The 12,501-nt window shown below is 30.0% G+C and overlaps 1 protein-coding gene and 1 long non-coding RNA gene across 2 annotated transcripts; both read left to right on the top strand.

Moving 5' to 3' along the window:
* Positions 1-694: 694 nt before the first annotated feature.
* LOC111711738 (uncharacterized) lies at positions 695-4,543 on the top strand. Its single transcript, XR_002767308.1, has 4 exons — positions 695-760; positions 1,122-1,169; positions 1,805-1,880; positions 4,474-4,543. It is a non-coding gene; the product is annotated as an uncharacterized LOC111711738 (long non-coding RNA).
* A 348-nt stretch (positions 4,544-4,891) lies between these two features.
* Positions 4,892-12,134, top strand: LOC111711722 (uncharacterized). Its single transcript, XM_023486144.1, has 11 exons — positions 4,892-4,923; positions 5,183-5,300; positions 6,121-6,255; positions 6,922-7,004; positions 7,731-7,774; positions 7,934-8,002; positions 8,556-8,646; positions 9,158-9,209; positions 9,888-9,957; positions 10,383-10,443; positions 10,567-12,134. Exons 1-11 carry the CDS (start codon positions 4,892-4,894, stop codon positions 10,868-10,870), a joined length of 1,059 nt encoding a protein of 352 aa, XP_023341912.1. The 3' UTR covers positions 10,871-12,134.
* Positions 12,135-12,501: the final 367 nt, after the last annotated feature.

Below are 12,501 nucleotides of genomic sequence, written 5' to 3'. Positions count from 1 at the left end.
TTTTTTTAGCTGGGGGAACAGGTTTAGACAGAGCCATTGGTCGACTTTTGAGACTGTTAGTTTCGTTTCATATTATTTGAAAATGTAAGGCCTTGAGGGGCGGCTTACAGATTACGAATTGAATTAGTAAATTAGAAGTAAAACATAAATTATCCATATATAGCATTCACATATAAATACCAAAGATAATTGACATTAAAAACTGGTGAGAGCACTGCATTGAGCAATATTTACATCACAAAGTTTCAAACTTCCAGCGGTCAATAGAAATTTAATAAGTTTTATTTTTAACCAATGCACATATTCCTCAGATATGTCGCGTACTGGGAAAATTAGTGTTATTATACGACTGTATTTTATGGAGGAGGATAGATAATATGTAGGAACATGATAATTGATATCTTACTCAAAATTTATTTCTATAATGTTGTCACTTTCAAGTAATTGTACATCGTACACTGTACTAAACATATACTGGTCACATTATTCATTTGTATTTTTAATATTGCATTTTTAAGGTTTATTACTAAAATACCAAATATTGAATGAGAGTTTAAAAAAAAAAACTTTGAACAAAATTGGAGGATTTTTTTCATTTTGTACTTGGCTTCATATTTGGGAACCTGAGAAGCCATTTCTTTACCTTGTTGAATTCATAAATTTTTTTTACAAAACTACTTTATAGAATACTTTTCTTTGTTTAGGCAGAGTTTGAAAAAATTGTAATATATTTCAACAAAGAACTTTCTCCTTTATCCAGGTAAAATTTAGCGAACAACTGTTTAGCAAACTGTCCCTTTAAACTGTTTAGCAAACTGTCTCTTTAAACTGTTAAGCAAACTGTCTCTTTAAACTGTTTAGCAAACTGTCTCTTTAAACTGTTTAGCGCACTGTCTCTTTAAACTGTTTCGCAAACTGTCTCTTTAAACTGTTTAGCGCACTGTCTCTATAACTGTTTAACTGTTTAGCAAACTGTCTCTTTAAACTGTTTAGCAAACTGTCTCTTTAAACTGTTTAGCGCACTGTCTCTTTAAACTGTTCTTAAAATGAGAAAAGGGGTAAACACATTTTTGAACTTTATTTTACTTATTTTAAACATTTTAAAAATTATCTATTTTCAGGGATCTCACGTTTTTATTGGGATTCTATGTCTCCCTTGTAATTAAAAGGTAATTTATATTAATTTTTAAAAAAATTTTAGTAATAATTATTTTCCTTTCTTTGCATGTACTTAAAGGGACTGTAAGTGGGATTTCAAGTGACCCTACATGCACAGAGGGCAACACCCGATTCACAACGGTACCCTAAAAAACCTTTGGCTACTCAACGAGTAGAGTGATCTTTCTGTTTAAGCATATCGAAACCAGATTGAATTTCTCTAAAATACGAAACAGTTTGAACTCAATCAGCTGATATATTACTTGCTTAACTGGAAAGTAGATCGACTGTATTACGTTAACAGCCTTTTAAACATTCAAAACTAAATGTTTATTTTCAGTCACTTTTAGAAAGTATCTAACTATAGATATATTTTAAATATATAACAGCTTGCAAGCAAAGTGTTTAGCAATTAAAATCATGTCCGAAGATTAATGGGGAGAGGTCAACCAGACTTGATAAGTCAAAGGTTTAAAGGTGGTACCGTTGTGAGTCGGGATTCCCATCTTCAAATGAAAGGTCACTTGAAATTACGCTTACAGTTCCTTTAACATATGTACCCAACAGTACCGCACTGAACCCTGTGATGTATTGTACTTTACATAGTTACTAACCTGTACTGTACCGTACTGTTCTGTGCATATAGGTGGTGGGAACAGTACAGAAACCTTCCTTGGCCGGATAAAATTGCGCTTCTTAATACTGCACTGACTGTTTATGAGGTAATAACTTGTATACAGTTAAACCCTAAATGAACCATACATCGAAAGAATTTATCAATTTTCTTCTTGCAATTTTTCAACGGGTTTTATACTATTTTACGTAAATCTCAGAATTTGTGAAAATGAATAAAAAGCCATGAATATAATCATTTATATAATCATTTAAACTGGAGAAAGACTGTTACATAAATATTGTAACAGATTTTAATTTTAATTTTAATACTGTAACAGAGTCTAAAACTAAAGAATGCGCGAATTTTAAGTTCGAGGTTAAAAGTTCTGTAAAATAATGAATAGCTACTTAAATATTAAACTTTCTCAATTTTAAATTTGAATTTCCCGGGAAAATCTGAACCAATCAGAGAAAAGGATTTACGGAGAATATTACATAACCATCGCTAATCAGCTGATTACGTAACCGAAAACAAAACATATTTCGAGTTACAACCGTATTTTGGGTTTACATGCAAAAATATTTAACCTCACGGCTAAAGTTCAGGTTTAAATTAAGTCAGAAGTGGCATTTAACCATGAACTTAAAATTTAAGTCAAAACTTTTTGTTCTTTAGTTTTAGACTCAGATTTGAATTTTTCGACAACTTATATATAAATATATAATTTATATTCATTGACTATAAAATGTAATGTAATAATCAATCTAGTTGGAAATACATTTATTATTATTATTATTATTTAATTAAAAAACTAAATATCTGCAACATTCCATTAACAGACCGTGAAGAATACGACATTTGATTAATTCTTTCGATGAATGGCTTATTTAGGGTTTAACTATACAACAATTGTATTTTTTAATGCAGTGAGAACCAGGAAACTTTGGAATAAGAAGACGAAATTTAAGCAATAATTAATTTGTTAGTGTTACAAAGCAACTAGCTTTACTAGTTACTTTTATAATTCGTTATTAACATAAATGGGTCTGTTTACACTGCACAACTGCTGTTCAATGAACTATTTAAAGTCATAAATGTTGACTTCTATTCCAGAGTTATAAGGTTATCAGTGAAGTCTGGGGGAAATCAAGTACAATAGGTGGGAACAGAGAAATGAACCGATTATACACAACGTCACAAGTGTCAAATATAACAAGGAAAACGAAATTTTCAAGATTAAATAAAAATTAAAATGATCACTACTATTAATAATTTTGTCGGACACAAAACCTGAATTGGCACTTGTGATGTAAGAATACAGCTGTACTGAGAGTTCTACGTTGCCTGGTTGCCATTTATTGTACTAGAATCTACTTGGGGGAAATAACTTTAAATTACAAAGTTAGTAATTAGAATAACAAAATTTCCAAAACACAATGAAATATGGTTAAATATGAAAGTTAAAGAAATTTTTTAGATATTCCTCAAAAGAAAGATCTCCTCCAATATTTAAAGTTATACAACGAAACCCAAATTTTATACTGTTAAACGCAGAAATAGGTGCAGTCCTTTTTCCGGGACACCCTATTTTTGTTTTATATATATAGAACTAGCTGAAGGGCCCATGAGTGTCCACAAAAAATTCAGTCCAATCGGTCCAGCCATTTAGTTCAATATTGTTATTTTTAACGTCTTCAAATTACCTTGTAAACCGTAAAACTATAAATAAAATAAGAAACACTTTAATCAATTAAAGATATTTTTAAGTTATGACGCAAAAGCCTAATCTTTTTTTATATTTTTACTCTAAACCTTCTTTTAAAACTTTATCATCAAGAGAAGTAGTTTTAATAATTACGGTAAATTAGATTTCATGGTCAAAATTTTAAAGTGTTTAATTTTGAGTATACCTTTTTGTTTTCCTGCACTATAAATGCGTAAGTAACTTTTGTGGAGAAACCACAATTGAAAATATTCAGTTACCAAAATTATAAACATTGTTACTATTCATACTTGAACAATAAGACGCTCTGAAACGGACCATTGTAAATCGGGCATTGACATCTTTGCCAGGATGTCACTTGAAGTTGCAAGTTCAGCCCATTTAACTTTGTTGGGTTGAAACATACTGCGATGAAATATAACTACATATATTAATTAAAATAATAGATTGGACACTAGATGTCGTCTTTTCTAGATTTATGTATGTTTCGTTCACAATAACCCTGTGACAGAGCCCAAAGGAGTTGCACGTAGTCGGCGTAGAACAGGCTCTTTCTCTGATTTGTTCTACGCCGACTACAAATAACTCCTTATGGCTTCTGCCTCAGGGTTATTGTGAAAAAAACACACATAAATCTAGAAAAGACGACATCTAGTGTCCTATCTATTATTTTAATTAATTTATGTGTATAACAATAACTTAAATATGACAAACATACCCCTGAATAAAAAAAAACTATGCCCATTTCTAATCATACATGGTTACCTACAAAGAATGAGACTTCAGACTGTACGGAATTTAGACTATTGGATGCCTGGTTCCCTGCAACTGTTGTTTTGTTCTTTGTCCAATCAGTAAACACGCCATGAAACGACAATATTCAATGATTCATCCTTGGACTCATCATATTAAACAACTTTATGTCGTCTTCTTACAGTCTCATTCGTTGTGAACAACCCTGTGTCTATATTTCTAGACTGAGGATGCTAAGAGATTGAGTGAAGAACTTCTACGTTATATAATGCTAGCCTATGTATTGTGTCTCAGAAAATTCAGTAAGGCAAGGCCATTTAAAAATCTACGTCAAAATTATGTAGGAAAATTTCTAAATCATAAATGACCTAAAAACACCAAAAGACGTTAGAAAAAAAACATTCGTTCCAGACAGAAATAGAAAGAATCCTCATCATTGGAGTACTTTATAGATATTATACATTTTTCATTTTTTCGTGGAGACACCAAGATTTTCATTGAAGACCCAAAGCTTTTTTCGGATACCCCGATATATTTATTAAAGATTTTATCGGAAAACCAAAACTTTTTCCTCGGATACCCCTATTTATAAAAAAGGTGGGGGTCTCCGATGAAAATTTAAGGGTCTCCGATGTACTCCAATGATTGTAATCCAGACTTTCGCAGGAGTTCAGTTCCTTTCCATCTGAGAAAATATTCAAATAAATATTATTAATATAATAATAATTTGTTAAGGTTTTAAAAANTAAAAAAAGAATTTTCTACCTCCGAGGATTTGATAAACGCGAGGCTTGCTACTATCAAGGAAATAAAAGTAAATAGAACTTTGCCTAAATATAAAAATTTTTATGCTTTTAATTAATTTAATGATTACTAGCATGATTATTATTATGTCTATTATTATTTATATTATCATTATTGATAATTGCTAGGTATGTCTACCAACCTCCTCCTGCAGATGATCTTGGTGATCTCCAGCAGCTTTGGTCTACTAGCGAGGGTTTTATGCTGGTCAGACATCCTTTCGTTCGTCTAGTGTCAGCATATGAGGTTATTTAATATTATACATATACAATATGTTACATTATACAATTAGCGATAAATATAAGAAAAGCAAATAAATAATTACTTAGCAATTGACTCTGATTGACTCCCTACACAGGATTAACTACTTAATGCATGAGACTTCAATGACGACTGTACAGAATTTTTTTTTTTTTACATTCTAGGTGTTCTGCATCTATAAACTGTATTGTTGAGGTGGAAAAACAAATTAAATATTCTGGCGGTTATAACTTAAACTTATTGAGTTTCAGATCGTTATTAAAGTCTCATAATTTGTACAGTGAAATCCTTAATAACGAATACATCGAAAGAATTCATCAAATGTCGTATTCTTCACTTTCTGATAATGGAATGTTGCAGAAATTTAGTTTTTTAATTAAATGATTATATGGAACTCTTTAAAACTGTTCCAGCATATTCATGGCTATTTATTTATTTATGATTTACGTAATGTAGTATAAAACTCATTGAAAAATTGTCAAGACGACATTTTATAAATTCTTCCGATGTTTTCGTTATTAAGGGTTTCACTGTAGATAACCCTTTATCTTTGCCACTCAATCCTCGATGGATTCCACCATTTGAAAATCCCAGATTTTGAATTCAATCGTGTTTTGGTTAATAAATCAACACTCTTTAAACTTACGGAGTTGTCTCACATAAATTTTCCCTTTTCCCCGTGTGCGATATTAAGTTAAATTCTATAATTTCATTTGAAATATAGAGGAAATATTCATTTGAAATATAGAGGAAATATTCATTTGAAATATAGAGGAAATATTCGTTTTAATCAAGTATTTTTCAGGACAAGATGTTAAACCCTCATCCGTTCCCGTACAGGTTCCATCACTCTGTTCAGGAACAGATAAAGAAGAGGAGAAGGAACAACAAGAAGAAAATTGCATTCCCAAAAGAAATATTGCAGAGCAAAAAATATCAGGTATTTAATGTTTAAAGTTTAATGGGATTTAGATTTTAGCATCTCTATTTATTAATTGTTTCGATGAGAAAAAAAATTGAAATTATAGATTAATTGCATTGGCCGATTTAAAAGACTTTTAGCCTCGGTTTAAATTTGAGACACGGCTTAAATATGGTTGGTTCCACTTGAAAGAGTATTCAATGTTTCAAGATTTTAGCCGGAGCTTAATTGAAACCGGTTTTTGGCGGTTTTGAGACGCGGCTCGAATTCATTAAATTCGGACTCACTGTAAGTATTAATGCAATGAATCAGATCAAATTCAAATAGTATAAATTGGAAATTTAAAGACAATAAAGTCCTTGATTTAATGTGTATCAAAAAGGGTCATTCGTCTCATGAGATTTTAAGTATTGTATTTTATTTACAGATCTGTTAAAAGTTTATGAAAATATCAATTTAATATTTAAACAATTCTTGATTTATTTAATACATCAAAATTTGAAGAAAAACAAATTTTATTGGGAAGGTGCAAATTTCCAGACCACATTTATAAAATCTCCATACAAGTATACCTGAGACTGGCACTATCATGCACATTCTGTTGATGCAGAAATGCCGCGCAGAACAAAGACGAAATTAAAGTAACTTTTTTCTCCAATGTTTTGGTACACCCTGTATTTCCAGCTGATGCTACGGAGGAATGTGATAAATCTTGCTCAGCTCAGATCTCAGCCATCTTTTCCAGAATTTGTAGATTGGTTGATCAGGCAGATTATTATATTATTTTAATATTTTACCTCCTCCCCCATCCCCACCCATTCCCCCATAAATGGATTGATGAGAAATCCCGATCAGAAATTTGAAAATCTAGAATAAATGCGACTCCATGAATTTCTCAGTATGTACTGGCATGAAATTTCAGAAAAAAAAACTTGTCAATTTTTGTCATGTACGTTGTCAATTACTACAGTAATTCCCATTGCAGTAAACAAATAGGTAAAAGTCGGCTTTATCATGTCTTTTATTTATCAACGCTACATGCAATTAACAAAAATCATTATTGTTTAACCAAACCTAATAGTTAAGCCTATGGAAAAACAGGAAGCAAGATCAGCCCGCGTAAAATAAGAAAATAAGTGTTTACTATGGTTTATAGGGTTACCCATGGTCAAGTTTTTAAGACAATGGCGCAACACAAAACGTTGGGTACATGACTTTTTTACCGATCTTGAGCAAAACAAAATAATAGAAAGACCTTAATTTATTTGTATGCGTGAGATTGTGCCCACACGCCTTAACCAAAATAAATTATTAAAGTTAAAAATGTCTTTTTTTAAACTATCGCTATGGGTTCCATAATGTTTTGCTGTTTTACCGTTCGTCAACAGTAAAAATCTGATAGGACAATTTGAAATAAAAATTATACTTAACCTGCCGACCCTTAAGGTAATTCAATTTTAGTATGTAATAATAGAAAATATAAATATAATTAGAAGCAGAGAAAATCTAAATGCTACTCCAGCCTCCTGGTTCAAAGGAAATATATATAAATAAATACAATTCTATTTTATCACATAATTTTAAAAATTTTTAAAAATTTTTTTCTACACTGACACTTTCTTATTGTTTTAAATGTTTTAAAATACAATACAATAGATGCAATATATATATATATATATTTATATTAAACTTCTAGAAAATACATGGACTCCTTTCTACACAGTGTGCCCTGTTTGTGACTTAAACTATAAAGTTCTAAAACTAGGTAACTATATTATAGAAAGTCGTCTTAGTTTTTGTCGTCTTCGTCAAAATTTGCCGTTCAAAGTAAGGGAATATTTCTCCTTAAAATCCTAAAATATACGATAGTAAACTATTGTATATTTGAGTAAATGAAATGTACTTCATTTCTAATCATTTTCAAAATAAAATATGAGTGAGAACCAGAATTCTCTTCATCTTCGTTTTCTTCAATTATGAAATGTCGCTGAGAATATTGTAGTTTGCAACTCAACTGTATTTTTTATAAATTGCTCCAAGAATTTTTAGAAAAATATATTTCATTTGCAACATTTGCTAAATACTGAGTAATAAATTTTTACCGACAAGTAAAATGAAAAACAAACATGTCATTCATTCCAAAATTTTCAGGTTCAGATTTGAAAAGTGTAATTTGTCCTTATTTAGAGTAAGTCTCATTCTTTCTTAAATCCTGTATCTCAATTCTTGTTAGTTATTCTTGATTCATTCTGATCTGGCTTTTCGAAATACATAGACCTAGTATTTAAACTCTTTGTTTATGTACACCTCATGTACAGATGGAGATCAAGATGAGATAAAGCAGTACATTACAACCAGAAAACTCAATATGTCTCCAAATATGGCAGTGCACGCAATTGGAGGCAAACGGTAAAAATATTCTTATTTCAATTATTTTTGTACTAAATTGCAAGAATTCAAAAAAAATTCATTAATAGCGTTAAATATATATATAAATTTGGCTTGTCTGTCTGTTTGTTTGTTTGTGACCAATAAACGTCAAAACGGCTGAACCGATCGGGTCCAAATTTTTTGTGGGACATCACGTGACCACAGGAAAGATTTATGAACAATAAAAACTAAAAAATAATGTGTTTTAAAGATTTTTAATTTTGTAAAAAAATTTAAATTCTTGAAAATCCGCGATTTTTTTTTTAAATCCGCAAAATTTTTTTCTTTGTTTTAAAATGTAAACAAAAAGAACATATTTACAATTTAAATAGAAGCCCTAAATATTTGAAGGACAGTACAACTTCTTATTCAAAAATTCTTAAAATAGAAACATGCTTGATACAAATATTTTGAAAATTCAGCTAAACTTTGTGATCAATTTTATAATGTCTTCTAATCGATTAGATTCTTTAACTACTTCTTTGTATAGAAACTCGTTGAACAAGGCCAGTAAATATTTTGAGAAGTTAACAAAAAACCAGGTAATTTTTACAGTTTTCCTTTTTTTATCAGTTTGATAAAAAATCTTTTTCAAATTTTCCTTAATGTCTTGTCACTGATTTTTGCTCAAGTTTGTCGAGAAAATCCATATCAAATGAAATGCAAATTAAAAATGGAAATTAATTTATAAATTTTAATGCATTTTTTAAACAACAAATAAAAATCCTGAAGAATATACAGGGTGTCCCACGAAACATGACAGTATGCAAGACGACTTGAATGTCTTCTTGATTTTTGATATACTTTGCTGCGTTTCTTTGTCAACCTAATTTTAGAAGTAAATTTCCAGAGATAATAATCACAAAATTTTCCTTGTCCTGCCATTTCCAAAATGTGGTCTGCCTTTTTTGTGCTTTCAATATTGCCCGAGATATGAAAAATTTCGTTCAGATTTCGACAATTTTGCTTTTATTTAACAAAATTGAAATCTGAACCAAACTCTTTATATCTTTGGTAATATTGAAAGCACAAAAAACGCAGACCACTTTTTGGAAATGCCAGGGCTAGGAGAATTATGTGATAATTGTTTCAAGAATCATACATGTTAAAGTAGATAGAAGACTAAATGTCACAAATAAATTAAAATATCAAAGACGACTTTCAAGTCGTCTTGCTATTGTCATGTTACGTGGGACACCCTGTATTTAAACTGATTTCAGATTCTGAGTTTGGCAGAAATCTACAAATATGATTTTGAACTGTTTGGATACGAGTATGAAGATTATCTAGGTAGAAGTAAACCTTGTCAAAGTTCAGTTCAGAAATGGAAAAAGTTAAAAAATATCGGAACATTTGTGTTAACAATTGAAAGCAAGTTATTAGTTACAGACTTGCAGCCAACGGGACCAGAGGACCAGATAGATCGTCAAGTTCTTGACAATCTATCTGGTCTAAACTAAAATATGCAAAGGCTAAAATCATTCATCAGATTGATATGGGAGTATGGCTGGAAAAAAGTTACTTGTACAAACTTTAACACATTATTTATTGAAAAAAAGTTGAATTACAAAACAGAGAGAGAGCATGCGCGTAACTTCTTTGGACCTCTGCCTCAGGGTTATTGTAAACGAAAAATCACTAAATCTTGAAAAGACGGCACATAGTGTTCTATCTGTGTTATTATTAATCTATGGAACAATAATTCATAATTTCAGTGCTTGGTAAAGAAGAGGACCCCAAGAAAATGGCAGAAAAGAAAGCGGAGCCCAACAAAAGGTTAGAATTGGCAAAAAAATATTGAATTTTTCTTCGGATAGTTTATAAAAGTTTGAAAATTTTGTAATCATGAGAAAAAAAACTATTTTATGAAGACGACATTTAAATCTGTTGTTTTACTAGGAGACAATTTGTCGGTTTGAGGAAAAATGGCAAGAATCGAAAGTTTGCAGCCAAGAAAGCTTTACAGAAAAAGAACAATAAAATACTAAATTCCAACAAGAACAAATTAGGAGCAAAGAAACCCAATCCAAAGTCTAAAAAGAATAGTTTAAATAAGAATAAAAACAATTGGAACACGAACGGACAGAATTCATTGAAGAAAAATTTACAAGCCAAGAGGAATCAAAATGGAAGGAAAATGATGAAAAATAACAAATTTCCAAACAGAAACCAAAGTCAAAATTCTAAACCTGACCAGCCTTAGTGTCTGGAGAATATTTTAAACTTAATAAAGTTCATTTAGTGTCGAAGTGAATTTAAGCATTAAAATAATTAGGTTTGGTGTGGAATTAACAAATGTTGTCTTCTTTATGGCTTATTTTATAGTATAACATTTGTCATTGAAACATTTTATTATTTCAAAAAAATGTTTATTTTGATATTGAGCATTATGTAAACCTTACCTGCTTTGTATTTGTAATACGTATATATATGATAATGATTTACAGTGAGGCCCATGCTGTAATTTATGCACTTATGCTTTCTGTAGCCCTTTACATGTACATTGTAGCACTTTAAATTGGCTTTTAAGAAGTAATTGGCAATATTCTCATAGATTTTCTCTTGAGAGCTTGGGACCTTTAAATTATAGTGCAATAAAAACTTTGGAATAGGAGTGAATCTTTAGGAAATTTTGTTTGATTTGGTTAATATGGTTATAAACCAAATAGTTCTCCCAGCAGCTAAAAAATTAACTTGTATAATTAAGGGACATGGGTCTGTGAACAGTGATAACTGCACACTGCACATTTCTGTGTTCCATGTTTATTGGAATTAAATTTGTTATTCCACTTTTTGGATCTCATTGTAGTTAATATGACACAGCCTGCAGGGTGTTCAAACAATTTTAAGATCGTCATTGATTTCAAATTCAAATCAATTTAAAAGAAAGTTATTAAGAAAATGTCTTTGACAGATATCTAATTCAAAAATGTTAAACATACAAAAATTGCTGTATATATCTTGGTATTGGATTCACGAAAAGTGTAACATACAAGTCATCATTTAATTCGCATGTTTTGCGAAATACCCTGTAGTGTATAATAAAATGTATAAATTTGCTTCTACATGTATTTAAGAAACCAGTGTCTTCCGTTTTGAGCATTATGTAACTGTAAATTTTGCAATTTTTTCATTTTAAAACCAATTCTTGAAATAATTTATGAAAACTCCCTCTTTTGCATTTCTAAAAGAAACATAATTGTGAAAAGAAATAACTTCAATAAATAAGAATTTAAACAAATATAAAAATTAATTGTGTTTTTAGCTTTTGTCAATTTGTGTTTCCATTGTCTTCCATCTTATCCTTTCAAAAAGCTGATAAAAATAATCAGATTTTGTTAATTCATTAAAATTGGTTGCCTCCATCGTCGTATGTTTAAGAGTATTATTTAATTGTAACAATGTACTTTTATATCGTTATTTCTTAATATCTTTATGAATATAAACATAATTGATAAAGGCCGTCGTTTTCGCCTAACAAATTTGATAAATTAAAAAGTTTGAAGAAAAAACCTTTTTAATCTGGAAAAAAATATATATATATAAATTGAAATAGTTTCGATCGATTTATAATTTGATTAAAATTCATTTTATACCCTGCTACATTTTTTCCGCCTATTTTTTAATCAATTGAACTCGTGAATGCGGCAAAGGTTATAATCTAATTATTACTTGTAATTGTTAAAGAAACTGAACACTTACTTTTACTCCTTATACCTTGGCAATCTGCTGTCGTAGACCTTTAATATTTTAAACTGTGATTTTTGAATTCTGTTAATTTTAATAATCAAGGTTTGAAATTTCAAAGGTTCACAGAATCATGCAAGGATACAG

The sequence above is a fragment of the Eurytemora carolleeae genome, unplaced genomic scaffold (assembly GCF_000591075.1).
Source record: "Eurytemora carolleeae unplaced genomic scaffold, Eaff_2.0 scaffold870, whole genome shotgun sequence".
NCBI lineage: Eukaryota > Metazoa > Arthropoda > Copepoda > Calanoida > Temoridae > Eurytemora > Eurytemora carolleeae.
Note: the sequence above shows the minus strand (reverse complement) of the source record. Positions and strands in the feature narration are given on the sequence as shown.